Consider the following 19610-nt stretch of genomic DNA (forward strand, 5'->3'; position numbering starts at 1 on the left):
GGCAAGTTTAAATCAGCAAGCGCAGGCCCAGTGAAAGACAAGCAAGGCAAACTCCTAACAACAGAGAAGGAAATTGAAGAGAGGTGGGCTGAACACTTTCAGGAAGTGCTAAACAGACCAGATCCTGAAGACACACCAGAAATAGAGGAAGCTGAGGAAGATCTGGACATCAACACAGAGCCGCCCACGAAGGAAGAAATAATCAGAGCAATTAAGACCCTGAAAAACAACAAAGCGCCGGGAGGAGACTGCTTGAATGCAGAGCTTTTCAAGACTGACCCAGAGACATCAGCAGCAATATTACAACCACTGTTTGAAGAGATCTGGAAGAAGGAAGAGGTCCCCAGCGAGTGGACAAAAGGCATTATCATCAAACTGCCTAAGAAAGGTGCACTGAACGACTGTAATAACTGGCGGGGCATTACATTACTATCTGTACCAAGCAAGATCCTCGCCAAAATCATCATACAGAGGATTTCAGACAGCGTGGACAAGACACTGAGAAAGGAACAAGCTGGATTCAGAAAAAACAGAGGATGCATGGATCAGATTTTTGCACTCAGAAACATCATTGAGCAGTGCACAGAGTGGCAAAGGCAACTATACATCAACTTTGTGGATTTCCAGAAAGCATTTGACAGCGTTCACAGGGACAGCCTATGGAAGATTCTCAGGCACTATGGAATACCCCAGAAAATGGTGCAACTGGTCAGGAGTTTTTACCAGAACTATTCTTGCACGGTCGGAGACAACAACATCAGTTTCCAAGTGAAAACAGGGGTCAGGCAAGGTTGTGTGATGTCATCGGTTTTATTCAACCTTGCCATCGACTGGGTGATGAGGAACACCACGAAAGACGCTCAGAGAGGAATACGATGGACTCTCTTCTCCTTCTTAGACGACCTGGACTTTGCAGATGACTTGGCACTGCTATCACATACACATAAACACATCCAAGAGAAGACCGACCGATTGTGTATGTTTGGAGGCCAAATTGGACTTAGTGTCAGCCAAAAGAAGACCGAGACCATGCTACTCAACGCCGAAAGACCTACCCCAGTGAAAGCCTATGGCGCCGACTTACCGCAAACAGAACAGTTTACTTACCTGGGCAGCATCATCCGAAAGGACGGAGGCGCCGAGAAGGACATCAAAAGCAGACTGAACAAGGCAAGAAATGTCATGCGGACCATGAACAACACATGGAAATCAGCCCAGTACAGCACTCACACAAAACTCAAGCTATACAGAAGCTGTGTGATGTCTACCCTCATGTATGGGTCGGAATGCTGGCGCATGACGAAGTCGGATGCAGCAAAACTGTCGTCATTCCACACCACCTGCCTCAGAAAGATCTTGAGAATATTCTGGCCCAGAAAGATCTCCAACAACGACCTTCTCCAACGATGCAACATGGAAGAAATGGAGACACTCATAACCCAGAGAAGATGGAGATGGATTGGCCATGTACTACGAATGGAAAACGACTCCATTCCGAAGGTGGCACTTCGATGGACCCCAGAAGGAAAGAGGAAGCGGGGAAGACCCAACCAGACTTGGAGACGAACAGTGGAGGAGGAATCAAAGGACCTCAACCACTCCTGGGCGACCCTGGAAAGGCTTGCAAGAGACAGACAAAAGTGGAGGTCCTTTGTCGCTGCCCTACACGCCACCAGGCGTGAAAGGCAGTAAGTAAGTAAGTATGCCCCTATAATGGCTTTGCCGTGAGGGCGTAAAACTTACATTTTCTTCTAGACACCTGTGCATCGACTGTATAAATTGAGAGAGAGAGAGAGAGAGAGAGAGAGAGAGAGAGAGAGAGAGAGAGATCAAATCAAATCAAATTTTATTTTCAAATAGTCAAATTTTATTTTATTTTACGAGGGTTGTGGCATAAGCAATATAAACGAGCTTCTTTTCAACCATCCCTCGCCCAGAGAGGGACTACTCGAGAGAGAGAGAGAGAGAGAGAGAGAGAGAACGAACGAACGAACGAACGAACGAACGAACTTTATTACTCAAGGATGGAGATTTTAGGCTCACGCCTAGTCTTACAATCTGTCCCTGCTAAACTAAGACATAAAGATAAAGACAATAAAAGGACAATTGTCAATCGCAATCATACAGTATTACTAACTACAACATTACCTATACGACTACATAATGCATAATAGAACATTGAAATGTACATGTATGTCAAGATAATACAAAGGAAAAGAAAATTCGACTCGCACACACACGCGCGCCGCATGCCTGCAATCACGTTCGCACTCAATACAACACACACACTCACACAAACACACACACACACATACATACACACACACGCACACACTCACACACACACACACATACATACATACATACACACACACATACACATATGCGCACACACACATACACACACACACACACACACACACACACACACACACACACGCACACGGACACACACACACAACAACAACTTCATCATCATCATCATCATCATCATCATCGTCGACATCATTATCATCATCAACAAAATATATAGAGGTTAGTGATAGCAATGCATTCTTGCTAGAAACAGCTTCAGAATGTAACTGTTCGTGACAACAGATATTTGCGAAGCTGCGCTTTGAAGTGTTTAATCGTGCTTGACCCCTTTATCTCACATGGTAGCGAATTCCAAATTGTTGAGCCCGAAAACGCTAAACTGGTTTTATATAAATCAATACGGGGTAGCGGGGAAATTAATTTGTTTGAGCCATATCTGTCTGTTGCTTTCTGAAATAATGATCGCATGTACTGTGGGGTCTCGTTTATTTGTACCTTAAACATTAAAAGAGCCTTATTAAATAATAACTGATCTTTAAGTGATAGAAAATTAAGGCTGCTAAGCTTTTGATCTGTTGATGTTTGTGGACCCGGCATGATAAGTTTAGCTGCGCGACGGTGAAGAGAATTGACTTTTTTTAAGTGAACATCGCTACAACCATCCCAAAGTGTAGATGCATAATTCAGGTGAGGTAAAATATGACCAAAATAAAACAACTTGAGTGCTGAGGTATCAGCGTAATGCTTTAATTTGGAGAGAAGGAACAAGTTTTTAGATAAGGTTTTGGTAACACGGTTGAGGTGGGACTGCCACTTTAATTCAGCGTCTATGGTGACCCCGAGAACACGATGGCTGGTTACTTGCTCAATGGGTGACTCATTTAAACTGAGATGAAGATTCAGAGGAGCGAGTTGGTGTTTCTGTCGTGTTGTGATCACCATGCATTTAGTTTTGCCTGGGTGTATAATCATTGAGTTTTGTTTACACCAATCAAATATGTTGTTCAAACTCGTTTGAAGAGAGGTTTCAATAGATTGTAAACTTTTACCGGACGTGTAAAGAGACGAGTTGTCTGCGAAAAGGTCAAGAGAGAGAGAGAGAGAGAGAGAGAGAGAGAGAGAGAGAGAGACTTTGTGTGAGTGAGTTAGTGGGTCGATGATGTGTGCATGCGTATTTGTTTTTGTGTGCGTGTGTGTGCTTATGTGTTCGTGCATGTGAATCAGATGGCCCACTTGTCCATTGCCAGGGGTATGACCCTTTGCTGGTGAACGACTATGCCAAAGGCATTGCACTTCTACTAACTTTATGTACAATGTATCTGTTAAAATGTGAACTGTCAAGCGCTTGCAGCTGTTGTCAGGATTTGAGTTTTTTTTAAAAGTGATGAACCGGGTACCTGACAAAATTCAGGGACAAGGCAGTGAGAAGCATGGAAGCACTGATTGTTGTGTGATTGCTATGACCACAACCGACTGTCAGTAGCATTCATGGACAGGTGAGACATCATAAAAGGCTGGTAATACAGTAGGTGAGATTATCTCCGACCGCAATCAGAGTGCACACCAGCAGTCTTGTGGATCCTGATTCATTCAGCTATTTGTGTGGAAATGAGCTAGTCGTTAGAGCCAGTACCAAGGTCACTACAGAAACTGGCCCGGGATGGACACTTTTGGTCTGTCATTTTTTACTTTCAAAATACAAGGAAGATGATGAACCCAATACACAGGAATTCCACAATCCCCCCAAAAAAACACCCAACAACAACAACAAATTAGTATCAACATTAATAACTTGGCTGAGTATAATTCATCTTTACTAGGAGTGGCACAGGCAACAAACCTTGAAAGGGTTGATCCTATGTGAGGCATAATGTCAGTTGCTCTGACCTGGAAGTTTTAGTGGTCTCTTCTCACAACATATTCCACACAAGCTGAAGACATTCAATACAATGACACATAAGCTGAACATATTTAACACAATGACACAGACGCACTCAAACAGGCAACGTTTATTGCTCACTTTGCATAGGCAAATGTGCACAACGACAGCAATGCATTAATCACAAAAAGCTATACAATATATATTATCTTACAACCTCAATAATCTCTTGTTTTTCAGCCATGCACCTTACAAAATGTCCAACAAAATATTTCATATCAGAGTACATGGGGAAAAAGGTGACCAAAAGGTGACCTAAGTTTGATTGTCCTGAATACATTCTAGATAGAAGATCTTTATGTTTCTGGTAAAGGAAAGCGTCTACAACAGTTCAGCATGGAATATTGAAGAGACATCAAGTACTAACAGTCTGGGATCCACCCAAGTGGCATATAATGTCTCGAATAATGCTGGCCAAATATCACATCAATAAGTTGTTAAGGTTGTCAAACACATCCCAGCAAGGACACATATACTCACACACATGACTAAATGCCACTTTGAATATACAAGAATTGGAATAGCTTGAGGACAGTACTGTTAAAGAGAGAATTATATTATATATCTCTTTAACAAAACAACCGACAGGAATCTTTTCCTGAAACTATCTAAAAACAATTGGATCTCACCAAAATCACAACCAGTGGTCTCAATATTCATTCAATACAACTTGCAACAACATTCTGTATTGCTTGCGTTACTTGTTCTGTAATAAAACTTATTTCTCGTTTCCTTGCCTTGTTTCTAGGCACATTTTTACTGGAAACATTTCTGTGACATGAATGAAATAATTTATTCGTTCAAATTCAGTATAAATTCATTTGACCAAAAAGGCTGAAGAATTTGTAGTTGAAGTCCGGAATGTCAACTATTTGTAATGTTTTGTGTGTGTAGAAATAAAGGTAAAATGGGATAATTTCAATAATAATGTCCTACTTGTAGGTTAACAAGAACTGTTTCATCTTTTTTCTCTCTTCAATGCCTGGGTTTTGACAGGAGAGCAAGACATGAACACTCCAAGAACTTGTACTCAGTAAACGGTTAATGCTCAGTTCCAGGGTCTGGCTCTAAGCATTGCAAAATCCTTTTGAAAATCAAAGACCTTATCAATTTTACATAAATTATTAAACAAGAGAAATTAACAGAAGACATTTCGAACACAGCAAATGCACAAATGATAGAGAGAGTGCATGGCTTTGTTTTTAAACTCTGAAAGTGCATCTTTAAAGTTGTAGTCATTATAGAGTGCAAAGACAAAACTGCCCTTAAACAACCTATTTATACAACTTCAGAGGAAATTGATGTAAAGGAACTGAAACACACCAGAATGGTATCCTAATGCATGAGGTAAATGCAAAAGCCTCAATAAATTGTAGAACTTAAGTTCTGACAGCCAAATGACAGGTACAATTTTCAAGGTCATGCACACACACAAATAAAATAAAATAAAATAAATACATAAAAGGACAAAAAAAAGAAAATGTTCAGATGATCCACTTTTCACATCACTGTAAAATTTCTTCAAGCTCAACAAAAATCGAAAATTTCAATAATAAATTTTCATTTGATTAATATACTTACCCGAATCACATATAAGCATTGACACAGTTAGAGATGCTACAGGTCTGAAAATACGCTCTCCCGTCAAGTTTAAGGGAAGCAACCCCACAAAAAAAGTGCTGCCTCAGTGCGTTGGTAAGTGCGCTAGTCCATGGGGGTTATCTCCCCTATGGCGTGTGTGACGTCACTACCGCTCCACAGCACGTGGTCTAGTCATACGACTTTATAGAATGCATAGAAACTATAGTGCGGTGGGAGGGAATTAACTATGTGATTGGGGTAAGTATATTAATCAAATGAACATTTATTATTGAAATTTTCGATTAAATTACATATTCTTACGCGGAATCACATATAAGCAGATATACTCCGTCACGGCGGAGGGCTGACCGTGCACCCAAAAGCGGACTCTACCAGATGGGTATTTTTGGGAAGCTTGGGGCCTGCCGAACATAAAAATCGATGTTAACAAGAAATATTCAAGGGCGCACTTTCTCTTCTCAGTCAAAATTCAACTATACCCTGAAAAGTGATGCACGAGCATTTCAGACGCTTGCCGCTGATAAAAGAAGTTCTCAGCCAAATTACGAACTCAAACTAGTACTTTTTACATATAAATGTGTTAGTTGGTATCTTCTGATTATCACAAAACAATTTGCGACTGCTTTGGCCGAGAATGCTGGTGGCAGTGGCATTATTACCAACCCTACCCTAAATCCTGTAATGACGTCATCCAAAATTTAGGTGAGTTTTGATTAAAAATAAATTCACACAAGACAGGTATTGTTGTTTGGCTTCAATTGATATATTTTCATCAAGTGTGATGTCTTGGCATGATATATGTAAAATATGAATGGATTTGAGCCATATACTTTGTCACTATGACCTTCCAACCTTCCAATCTTGCCCGGTAAAGCGTGTGAGACGTTTTCGGCCGAGTTCAGTGTGAGACGCAAAGTTTCCAGAATCCCATTTTTTACTTTTAAAGTGAATCTCTATACATTTAGCAATGCACCAGCAAAGTAGAGCAACTTAATGGTGACTTTTGGCTTAAAGGAGAATGCAAGTTTCCAGTACAAAGGACATAACATTTCTTACATACTGCTTGACTAAAAATCTTTACAAAAATTCTATATATTCTATACAAGAAACACTTAAAAGGAGAAACAGAATCTGTTAGTCGCCTCTTACGACATGCTGGGGAGCATCGGGTAAATTCTTCCCCCTAACCCGCGGGGGGTAACAACTTAACACTAAGTTTTCTTTATTCAGGCATTTTTTAAGTTAGAGCTTTGAAACTTTACACACGTCTACGGATATATGAATGCTGGTCATTACGCAAATATAGTTGACTCTCGTAATATTTCAAGGTCACAACAAGGTCATTACCAAGTGAAAACGAGTGAAAATAACACATTCTGCAACTTAAACCTCAAATAGTTAAATCCAATATTTGACTTTCATTTTTATCAAAGTAATGCTTACTTATTTCAGTTTGTTTTTACTGCTCGCGAAAATCATTATTTTGACAGTACACACAGACCCATTTTGCATGGGGACCTATACCTAGTGAGATTTGATTACAGGCAATGCGAGCCCTGAACTTCAAGCAGCGTGTCTTCGTGGTCAAGTTTTAAAATTTTATTTTTTAACTACACTGTGCAAAAAAAGTATCGCATAGCTGAATAGTTCTAAGTTCCAGACAAACATTCTGATTGGAACGCCTCGAAACTAGCTTTTGCAGTTCAGTTGAACCCGATAGTCGATTGAGTGAGCAAAATTCACCGCGCACATGCAAGATGTGCATTTTGAGGCCAAAACGCACATTTTGTTGTTTTGTGCTCCTGTGCTGCACGTTTTTTGGAGATTTCACTCGAAATTTCGCGTAAGGTTAGCTGAGCTCATGTGCCAACTTGGGCAATAAAAAGCAAAGCAGTTCTGACTGATGCGGCCATTCCCTGAGGAAATGAAAAATGTCACAACTCAATGCTTCAGTACGAGAGAACGCCCTTGGCCGCCTTCAAGCAGGCCGGAGCCAATCCGAGGTTGCCAGAGCCCTGCGGGTGTCCCAGAGCACCATCTCTCGCCTCTGGCACCGTTTTCAACATCTGGTAGAGTCCGCTTTTGGGTGCACGGTCAGGCCTCCGCCGTGACGGAGTAATAGCTTCAACAAGGCGGTGGGGACTTACTGTTATGTTCTGGAGAGTACCTGTCCCGCTGCCACCAAGGCAGGAAGAGAACGGGAACCGTCCTGTCTGATACCGGCGATGTCTCTCAGGTAGAAGTTTATAAAAACATCATCTGATTTCCAGTAAGCTGTGCTCAAAACGTCATCTAGTCTTCTAGAGCAAAGGACTGCCAATGACGAAGTCCAGGCCCTGGACTCGTGCCGTCTCGAGAGGAAGGACAGGCTGCCCCCCCCCCCCTTTTTGGTGCGACACCACTCGTAGGATTGGTTTATGAGTGAGGAAACCCACTGTGTCAGGGTCAATTTTGAAATGTCTTTTTGTCTTTTGGTGTTCAAAGAGACGAACAAGAGTTTCTGGTTATTGGACTTAACTGGCTGCTTGCGCGCCAGGTAGAGGTCAAGGGCTCTGACAGGGCAGTTGACTAAATCAGGGTCATCTGCGGCTAAGATACGACTGAGTGGCTTGAGTTTAACAACCGGCGAAGGCTGATCCGGTCTCTGATTCTTAGCTAGAAAATCAGGACAAAACCGAAGAGAAATTGAGCCATCGGACGCACCTGAATGCCTCAATGCCGACCGAACAACCTCCACACGCGAAGGTTGAGCTACTGGGGCTCGTTGTGCGGAATGCCGGTCCTGGGCTGCACCAATTCTCCTCTTACCAGATAAAGAGGAATGGGTGGTCCGGGGGCCAGTCTCAGCAGGTCGGGAAACCAAGGCTGAGTTGGCCAGAGCGGGGCGACAAGAAGCAGAGACGGCCTTTCGAAATCCGCCTTCCTGATGACTCGGCCGAGTAAGGGGAGGGGGGGGAAGGCGTAGGCCCGTCCAGGGATTGTCCAGAGCGTTTGTCTCCCAAGCCTCTGGGTCTGCAAAGGGAGAGACAAAGATGGGTAGTCTCTTTGAATATCTTGTTGCACAGAGATCTACCTGAGGCTTCTGGACTAGGGACCACAGGCGTAGAAGCCCGCTGTGTGTAATGGTCCACTCTGTCGGACGCGGTTCGACCGACTGAGCGCGTCTGCTAGCGTGTTGAGACTCCCAGGCAGGTACCTTGCGGTGAGCGAGATCTGATGTTGTTGACACCAGGTCAAGATTTCGCAGGTCCTGTTCGAAAGCGAGGGTGAGCGGGAGCCGCCCTGCTTGTTCACATAGGCTGCCACTGTCGTGTTGTCTGTAAACAGACGGACGTGCTTGGCCCGAAGGAACTGGAGAAGCTCCACGAGTGCCAGAGCCACTGCCTCCAGCTCTAGCAGATTGATGTGCCAGAGCTTTTGGTGTGGTGCCCTGGAACGCCCTGGCAGATCCAGTCTGGTTCCAACCACTGAAGAGTCGTGGATTGAAACCAGTCCCGGAGTGGAACGAGGGCATTCCAGTCTGGAATGGGGGAGTCCACAAGAGGTTTCAGGGCTAGCTGAAATGGTCTCTTGTGGACCCTCCCGAGAGGGACCAGCGGCGCCATGGACTCCATCTGCCCTAAAAGGGAGGCGAGAGTCCTGATGGCGGCCTGCTGGAGAGTCAAAGTGGAGCGGATCAGAGCTTGAAGCTTGTCCACTCGCTTCTGAGAGGGACGAACGTTCCAGGTGATCGTGTTGAATGTCATGCCCAAGTACGTGAAAACTTGGGATGGCTTGAGCTCCGACTTTTACCTGTTGATTGAGAAGCCCAGAGCGTGGGCTTCTTGAATGAGCCAGTCGTCGAGGTAGACTCGAAGTCTGATACCCTGGGACCTCACAACGGCGCAAAACTGTCTGACCATCATGGTAAAAATCCATGGTGCCAGGGACAGCCCAAAGGGGAGCGCTCAAAACTGATAGACCTCGGTGCCCCAACAGAAGCGAAGCCACTTCCTGTCGGCAGGATGCATCATGATGTGGAAAAATGCATCTGTAAGGTCTATAGAGGTCACCCAGTCTCCTGGGCGGAGGGCATCTCTGACCGAGGCTGGATTTTTCATCTTGAACCTGATCACCCTCAAGAAAGTGTTGAGGTGTGACAGGTCCAAGACCGGACGCCAGGCTCCTGAAGCCTTGGAGACGGCAAAGAGCCGACCGTAAAACCCCAGTGAGCTGTGGTCGGAAACTTCCTCTACAGCTCCCTTCAGCAAAAGAGCAGGGATGTTGTTACAAATTCACACCTATAGGACAAATGTCCTGAGCTCTTCCGCATCAATAGGACATTTGACCGCTTTCAGGCATTTCAATAGGACATCATAATTTTTTGCAAAACACTGTCCATGGTTTGTTTGTTTGCTTAACGCCCAGCCGACCACGAGGTGCTGCTTTGACATATAACGTGCGCCACACACAAGACAGAAGTCGCAGCACAGGCTTCATGTCTCACCCAGTCACATTATTCTGACACCGGAACAACCAGTCCTAGCACTAACCCCATAATGCCAGACGCCAGGCGGAGCAGCCACTAGATTGCCAATTTTAAAGCCTTAGGTATGACCCGGCCGGGGTTCGAACCCACGACCTCCCGATCACGGGGCGGACGCCTTACCACTAGGCCAACCGTGCCGGTCACTGTCCATGGAATGGCTCCAAAATCATGTGCACACACAAAATGACACATGCTTTAACACGCACACACACTGAACATTTTTGCATACATTGTTTTATTAATTTAGTTTCAAATAGGACACACACAAAGAAATAAACGACTAAAAAGCAACCAAAACCTTCAGCACTCTTATTTTGATTCTCTCACAAACTGCATGATTTGACTAGAAAATGAAATACTGAGTACATTTAAAAAAAAAAGTCTGTTTCAACACAGATTCAACAAAGCAGTATGGTCTCTTTGCTGTCAAGGCAACCAAACAGGGTCAGCCATGAAAAGTTATTAAACCGTTTTTGCGAATTTCATGCTGTGCCGACACTATGTCCCGCACAAAAGACAAAACTTCTCCGTGGTTGTGTCAGTTTCAGCAGCCACACTGTCATTGGCACTGTAATTTTCAAGAATGACGCTCGCCGTGTTTTCACCTGTTTTGGACCCAAACGTAGCACAGGATGCCTTTGAAAAGCGAAAGGTGTTCAGCTTTTGTTGATCTTTGGCAGGCCTTAGTTTTAATTCGGTGGCATAATTCAATGCACTTCGTCAAAATGTCTCGAACTGAAACCAAAAGCAGACGCAAGACTTAGAGCCAGTTAGAGTTGTCTCCCGTACTCCCAACTTAAGTGTGCTGCAGACGGGTGTACCCAAACGGCTCATATCGCAAACGGTTCGGAATTCCAGAAAACGCAAAATCCGCACTGCACAACTTCAGTGCACCTTCGCTTTTTGAAAATGTGTATCTTGGAAGAAAAATATCGAATATCGCGCTGTCCGAGGGAATGGAGTTCTTATCAGACAATGACAGCGCTCAGTTCAATAGGACATCTGACCGCCATGCGGCTATGTGAATCGGACATTTGAGCCTTTCAATCAGTCTATGTCCGATGTCCGACGCCTAACCACATCCCTGAAAGAGCGGCGATCTCCGTCTGCAGGACGGATCTTGCTTCCTGCGTGAAAGGAGGCTTGAAGCGCGGTGCCTGCCTGGTTAAGGGTGCCAGAGCAGGCGGAACCCCGATCTCACCACTCCCACTATCCACTGGTTGTGTGTTGTGTCCATCCAATGTGATAGTGCCCTGGAGGGGCCTCCCGCCACCACAAAAGGAGTGGGCAGGGGGGGGTGGGTGGGGGGTGGTGAGATTGGGGGCGCTTCATTGGGGGTGAGGCATGCGGAAGCTCCCCCTGCCCCTACCAGAGGAGGATCTCTTGTTGGAGCCTCTCGTAGGGGTAAGCGAACGTTTCTGGGCAGGCTGCCTGCTCGGGCCAGAGGCCTGAGGAGGCTTAGGCTGGGGAGGCTTGTTCTGCTCCAAACTGTGAAGTGAGAAGTTAGAGAACTGCTGATCCCGATTCTCCTGGATCTCCTTCCTCCTGGCGTCGATTCGACGCCAGTTGGCCGAAGAGGGAGCCTTCAACGAAAGGGGAAGCCTTGAGGGTCGACAAAGTCGTGCTCTCGGTGAACCGAGAGTTCGCCAGAAACAATTCCCTTCTCCTCATGACAGAATGAGAGTAGAGAAGAGAGTTTCATCTGTTCAAAGTTGACCTTGGCCAAGGTCGAGAGCAGAGTGGTCACATCCTCTGGGTCCTGTTCCTTGCTCAGGACAAAGGGGTCGAGCAAATCTGTCAAGGCCCAAGAAAGAGCCCTGATGATCGTCTCGGCAATGGAAGCTAACTCCAGAGACTGGCGACCGATCTCCTCAAGAGAGGAGAGGGTGCCGTCAGGATAAGAAACTCCCGTGTCCTTTTTAACCTGCTTAGTTAAAAGAGGCTGGAGTTCCTGTGGCACTGGCAGGGAAGCCCTGGGTAGTGCGAAGGAAGAGATCAAGTTGCGGGAGCTCTTGGGTAGAACAAGCTTCTTGTGAACGGAAGGCGTAAATGTTACCGCCTGTTCTGGAGAAGCAAGCCAAGGCTCGGCCGCTTGGGGTGCTTGGCCGTAAGCCAGCAGCAGCGGTACCAGGGTGAGAGCTAGGCCGCTGCCAGAAGGAGCAGGCTTAGCCAACACTTGAGCCAAATGGTACGCAACAGAGGGAGACTCCTCAAACCGGAAGTGGGAGTCTTCCTCCTTCTTGGCCCGGAAGTCGTCCACCGCCGAAGGAGCACACGCAGCGGCGGCATCCGACGACGAAGCGCCCTCAGGAAAGTATCTTGAAGTAACCTTGGCCGCAAGTTTGAGGGCAACCCTGAGCTTGGACGGGATACAAGAACGAGTCTGATCGTTGGCGATTGACTGAGTATCAAAAGCCGAAACAGACGGGCAATGACCGTAGTCAAAGTTGCCTGGAGCCAAAGAACGGTCGGCGTACCTGGAAACCGGGAAACCGACCGGCCGAAAGTTGTCCTGTGTCACCTCTTGCCTAGGCAGAGGAAGGTGAGACAAGGAAGAGTCAAGTTCCGGGCGAGCAACAGGAACTGGGAGTGCATTAGTCACTGAAGCCGAAGGCTGGTATGACTGTTGCATGGACTGCGGCCGGAAGCCGGGATGCCCGTAGGCAAGTCCTCGTTTCGAACCCTCTGTGGCACTTAAGTGACCGACTGAAAGTGGAACTGTATTTCCGGCCGGAGCCGGAAGAGCAGTAGTCACGGTAGCCGGCGGCTGATGTGACTGTTACATAGACTGCGGCCGGAAGTCGGACTGCCCGTAGGCCAGTCCGAGTTCCAAATCCTCTATGGCACTTAAGTGACCGACTGAGAGTGGAACTGTCCTTCCGGCCCAAAACGGAAGCGCAGCAGTCACGGTAGTATAAGACTGGTGTGACTGCTGAGTGTGTCCCAAAACCTCTGTGGCACGTAAGTGACTGACTGAGGAAGGAACAAACAAACCGTGCACATGGTGAGTGTGCGCTGGCCGAGTCCCAGTAGGGACGAGCATATCCGAACCCCCTCTTAAGTAAGGGGGACGGTAGAGGCCGGCCAGGCCTGTCTCCCAAGGGAGAATACCTACACGTACCACCAGTACTGAAAGGCAGGTCTGTAGGACCGGAAACCCACCAGGTGTCGGCGGAAGAAACACCGGGGGAAGGGTCCCTGGTGATGGTGGCCGATGGAATCCTCAAAGAAGCAAGAGAGCTCCTGTCCCCCACCGCAGGGGGAAGGGGGGAGCTGCTCGGCGGAGAGGCCCTCTGTATCTCAGAATGGACCAGACTGCGTATTTCTGGAATGAGAGAAGACAACAAGATTGCCACAAGAGAACTAGTCTCTGGAGGCGAAATGGCGGCTGAAACAGACGAAGTCCCCGCAGGGACGCTAAGTTCTTCCGGGGAAGAAATAGGCACTGAAAAGGACGTCTTATTTACAGTATCTGTAAGTTGAACAATAGTCTCGGACGGTCTTTTCGAAGAGGACTTCGGTTTCTTTGGGGTACCCTTGACCTCACCCTTAGCGCCGCGTTTAGTCTTGCCAAAATGGCGGCCAAAAAGCTACTGCAATAACACAGCTGAAGACTGTGATTAAATAACAGTAGCTAGCAAGCAAAACAGAATGCAAAACATAATAGAAAAATCTCACCAACAGGTAAGAAGCTGATGGGTGGTGACCGGTGGGTAACCCTTGCTTTACAAGCAAAGGAGGGTGCAGTCACCGCAGAGCAAAATTCAGACGACCGATTCCTCTAGCTGAAAAAGTCGTATGACTAGACCACGTGCTGTGGAGCGGTAGTGACATCACACACGCCATAGGCGAGATAACCCCCATGGACTAGCGCACTTACCAACGCACTGAGGCAGCACTTTTTTGTGGGGTTGCTTCCCTTAAACATGACGGGAGAGCGTATTTTCAGACCTGTAGCATCTCTAACTGTGTCAATGCTTATATGTGATTCGGCGTAAGAATATGTAATTTAATAGACGTTTTCCGGAAATAGCTTTGTCAGGATTTTCGACGGTCTGGAGGACAGGTTTTTCACATCTAGAGCACTCTCCACGTCTCTGACGGGCTGTTTCCCGTGATTGGGACGAAGAACGAACTCTGATGTGTATGCTATGCGACGTGCACACAATATGATACCCTTTTACTTTCAAAAATATAATCATCAGAGCCACGAATCGCCACGGATGGCTTGCGGATCACTGGAAGTGTTCGCTAAGCACCTTTGTTTTCCTAATACTACATGACCTCAAGCAAAACCTACGTGACCTCGATAAAAACACGTTGCCAGCAATCCTTTCCACAACAAATCTGAACTTTAATGAACTTGTGAACGCAGATTTTTGAAAGAAAAGGGTTTCATATTGTGCGCGCGCTACATGGCATACACATCGTCCCGATGGCAGGATACAGCCCGTCGGAGGCGTGGAGAGTGCTCTGGATGTTGTGAAAAACCTGTCTGCAGTTTCAGGGTCTCCTACTCCTCCTGACCGCTGATAATCCTGACAGAGTTAGTTTTGAAAATCGTCTATTAATTAAGGTCAACAAGGTCCCAAGCAGTGTATGCAATGTTTGGTCCACAGAGAACCCCAGGAGGACATAGATATCTGAGTAAGGTCAATCACACATTTTCGGCTTTTAAAACGTAATGACCAGTGAAACACAAGCAAACTTAAAGTACAAAATGAATGAAAGACTTAAAGAATGCTCCAGTGTTACCGTTCCTGGACTTTGATTAAAGAAAGTTGTGGGACTTATCCTGAAACTGAGATTTGTTCCCTTAAATCTTGTTTTAATAAGCATACTTACCATACCTGACAATAGGCTAGCCTAGGGTTTAGGTCGGTCGCGTCCATGAATAAAAAAATTAGCTGTCCGTTTTGTGCCGGATTCCAGTAAATGATCATACCGCCAGTCATGTGGTTTCTGGACTAGTTGATCTGTGATCTCACTTTTTGTTTGGGTGAATAGTCTCCGTGGAAACTACCACCCTAGGTGTGAGAGGGGAGGCGGGCGGGAATCCGTGTAAGGTGTGCTAAGTATGCTTATTCAAACTAGATTTAAGAAAAAAATCTAAGTTTAATTGCACATACTCTACCATACCTTACAATAATCTGAATGTAAAGAACAGGCAGAGGGATAGCCTAGAGTTGAGGTTCCGCAGTGATGTGCAGTTGATGGGTCACCAAGAAGTGAAAGGAGCTGCGTTTGCAAAGTCTGAGAGTAAGACTGTGGTGAAGAGGTAGCCTTAAGTTTTCGGAGCCCTGGTATACAGAACTTAAGGGCATATTACCGGGTGTAAGGCGGGATCCTCTAGATAGAAAAAAACTTTTAGCGTATGACTTGGAACAGTGGAGAAAGATCTCCTGATCTCTTACAAGTCCCTGAGAACCGGAATGAAAAGAACTGTTGTTCTTCAGAGAAACTCGATAAGATCCGCTAGGAGTGTGAACCTCCTACAGCAACTGTGCAAACAGAGAGAACAAATGAAAGCATCTTGAAGAAAGGGTTTGAGGCTCGCTGAAGCAGCGTTAAATAAAGGAGCAGACAAAACAAACCCCCCTCCCCGCACAACTGCATCCATTACACCGGATTAATGACTTGGTGAAGGTACGGAGTGCTAGGAAGATGCAATGGAAAGGCTCTAGAAAATAGGAGGAGGGGGTCCTTCTCTTAATGATTCCCAAGGGACGTCAGAGTGCCTCCTGGCAGAAGAAGGATCTGTGGAGAAGTGATTTGGTTCCCCGAGGCAGAGGGGGCACTTCCCTACCTGGAGAGGGACGGTTCGGTATGTTAAGCCTTAATTCTCAGGTGTGAGTGCTGGCCTGTGAGGGGCAAGTCCCAGAGCACCGGCCACACTAACTTAAGGGCCCTGTGTTAACTAACTATGGGAGGTGTTGTGGAGCCAGAGTTAAGGTTGAGCCTCCATGTGAGGGAGAACAATGGAACCACTTGTTCAGTCCTCCTAAGTAAGACACACTCTGATCTGCCAGGTTGGGAATGACTCCCAGATGGCGGAGTAGAACCCAGTCTATGCCAGTATAAGCTGGCTACCATTGCAGCTGGTCTAGTGAAGCTGGTGAAAACCAGTCTTCAAAATGGTGGCTTTAGTTTCCCCTGTCGAAATATGTATGGCTCGTAGTCTCTTAAGCGAGTTACATCTCTGAAGGAGCCATGGATTCCGCGATGGAAATAATTCTTGGAGGAACCTAAGTGGAGGATAACTCTAGGACAGGGTTCTATTTTCTTAAATTTCAAGACAGGGCAAGTGTTTGAAGAAACTAGGGGTCACGGGAAGAAATCCCAGCTAGCTGATTAGAAGCAGGGAGGAACCTTCAGTCTCTTAAAGAGGAGCACTGTGCCGACCGGGAAGGGAGGCATGTGAGGTGCGAGGGAAGGCCCAAGTGAGGTGGGGGAACCTCTTGGTTGTTGCCAACTGCACCCCGTGTTCCCAGACAGTCACCCATCCAAGAACTAGCCAGGCCCGACGTTGCTTAGGGAGAAGTAAGCCTAAGTAGCCGTAGCCTTGCAGCTGAAGTGTTCAGAGTATCTGAAACATGAAGCTGCAAGTGACTGATCTGACAGGGAGCTGGCGGAAGGTGCAATGACAGCTTGGGCGAGGAAGGTCGAGTTGAAAATTCCAACTAGCCTTAAGGGCTAGAAGCTAAACTTGCAAAATGTACCCAAGTAAAGGAAATGTTACATGTACCCCTTTCTGATGGTTTAAGAAAACCGGGGTAGACAAATCATTTTGATAAATGCACCGAACGGAGAAGTAAGCTGATCACAGAGGCATTTGCAATATTTAAGTGAACGACTGTACCATTAAAACCTGATACTTAAAAGTTCCTCGATTTGATGTGGGCGAAAAATGTTTGCTCGCCAGGCAAAAACCTCACTGTTGGAAAATGGGTGAGAGTATGTGTTCCCATTCCAAGGCCACTGAAACTAAGACAAATGCCTGCCAAATTTGTTTTCAGCCCTGGGTATTACCTTCTCTTTGAAGCGTGTGCTGTCAATCTTAGTATGTTTTTTAACTACCTGTGCAAACTCACTGTTCAGATAAGGACTGCTGAAGGGGTCTATGTCGACCAAAAGAGGGTGGATTTCCTGTAGGCGTTTTTCTTGTTGACAGGGTGAATTCCCGCTAGAAAAGTACGATACCGCTCAATCTCACGCCAAACGTGTGACTGCCGTAAACCAGTTTAAATTACCTTAGCGTTACTTGCCCTTCAAAAATGGCGGTTCGACAAGATAATCTTTTAGAGTTCCTGAATTTAGTTAATGGCAATACGCAAGCCAGCTAAACAAAAATGTTCTGGGTAGATAATTAATTTGACTTTCCCCTTGTTTGTAAAGGTTGCCAAGTTTTACCATTTATGATTCTTCGTTGATTTTCAATTGGTCCCTTCTGTTTTTGTCACGTTGATTTTGAGGGTATCCTTATTTGAGCGGCGGTCATGTGATCCATGTAAAATAACACTTTAATCCAAAAAGTGTGCCAGATACTCAAGTGCACAATGTTCGCAAATAACTGTCAGGATTTTCAAGCATTGTGGAAGAGTTGACGGTGATGCAAACAACATTTTTAGCAGTGTCCGCTCAATATAATGCCCTTTCCTTTCAAAGCATAATCATCATACAAATACCTATGTCATAACAAAATACCTTTCGTCACACAGAACACGCCCGGTTCGGCACTGCACTTAATTACACGCTTCCTTCTGAATCCTTCGCCAAGATTCGTTGCCGTGGCATGTAGTGATCGCTGAGCATGTGTGTTTTCCCAAACAAACGTGACCTCAAGACAAATTCATGTGACCTCCAGCCAAAAACACGTGACCTCAGGCAAAACAAGTTGTCTGTCATTAGGGAAAATTTTGTGTTTGAGTACGGTACCTATGGGCTATCGTGGAATCACTCTTATTTCCGAGTAGTCTCTAAATCTTTGATGAAACGGTCTCGTGGAAGAGCCGACCAACCTAATTTGCATAGGTAAAATCACTGTTCAGTTTTAGAGACTGACGTTTGTGCTGTGCAGAAAGTGGTATGCTGTTGCCCCTTTTGTGAGAGTGCAGTGGTGAAAGGTTGACTTTGCAAGGCTGATCGGTCAGAGAGCGACGGGATGACTGATGCAAGCGGATGTGGTTGTTGTGGTGTGGGATGAACGTGTTTTATCAATTAGAGAAATAAGTTAGTTATTATTTTAATGCCTGCGGCGAAGAGAGAAGAAGCTGATGTGAACTTGTGTCGGAGAACAGACAAGAGAGCTTCGGACTTAACCTAACTTCCAGGACTTTAGTGTGTGATTCTGAGGACATGTGTTGAAAACAGCGGTTCCAAGGATCCTGGGGGGAAGAGTCTGTGTGTAGTGCCGGACTGTGTTCTGCATCGGTATGGCAAGGAGGTATTTTGTGATGTGATTCCTGACTGTGTTATTGGACATTCAGAGGATTCAGAAGGAAGCATGTAAGTGCAGTGCCGAACCGGGTGTGTTCTGTGTGACGAAAGGTATTTTGTTATAACATAGGTATTTGTATGATGATTATGTTTTGATTTGAGTTAATAGTGAAATGTTTGAAATGGTTATTCGTTGTGTGCCCTGTGTGTTGTTCGAGTGCATGTTGCCATCATCCCGTATGCATGTGTGTGACTGTGTGTGTGTAAAAATGTACGACTGAGTGTGCGAATGTAGAAACCCTGTGCACGGAAAAGCAAACACCGGACCACTAAATCAGCAGATATATAAATTCCTTGACATTGTCAGCAATCACTGCGGGCCATTGATCATTGCTTATATTTTCGCAAGAAAAGGGTCTTATATTGAGCATACTGCATAACATACACATCAGTTATTCGCTGAAATGTACAGACTTCTTCAGAATTTAGACTCCCGAGGTATTCAGGGTCTAAATTCTGAAGAAGTCTGTAAATATGTGTCCGACAAAGTCAAAATGTCATGTAATTACTGCCCGTTAATTGTTTGAGTTTACCCGGTATTCATGTTATTGTTTGTCTGGTTGCGTTGCGATAACTATCAGGGTTGGTTATTTTTAGAATGGGGATTTTGCTGTACTTCTTCTCTGCGCATATAAACTGAACCTGGTGAACGCTAAGCATGCTAAAGCATGTTTGTGTAATTTAAAAGAGACGACTGTCATTTATTTTTTGGTTAAACGTTATTCATTT

General features: G+C 45.6%; 1 protein-coding gene across 1 annotated transcript in view; it reads right to left on the reverse strand.

Moving 5' to 3' along the window:
• Positions 1 to 11970: 11970 nt before the first annotated feature.
• Positions 11971 to 19610, reverse strand: part of LOC138964764 (uncharacterized) — a 137991-nt gene continuing 130351 nt past the window's right edge. Inside the window, exons 8-9 of the mRNA XM_070336806.1 lie at positions 13548 to 13710; positions 11971 to 12862 (exon numbers count right to left, since the gene is read on the reverse strand). Of these exons, the coding sequence (XP_070192907.1) occupies positions 11971 to 12862; positions 13548 to 13710 (1055 nt within the window). The remainder of the gene's footprint in view (positions 12863 to 13547; positions 13711 to 19610) is intronic.

This window comes from Littorina saxatilis, linkage group LG4 (genome assembly GCF_037325665.1).
Source record: "Littorina saxatilis isolate snail1 linkage group LG4, US_GU_Lsax_2.0, whole genome shotgun sequence".
Taxonomy (NCBI): Eukaryota; Metazoa; Mollusca; class Gastropoda; order Littorinimorpha; family Littorinidae; genus Littorina; species Littorina saxatilis.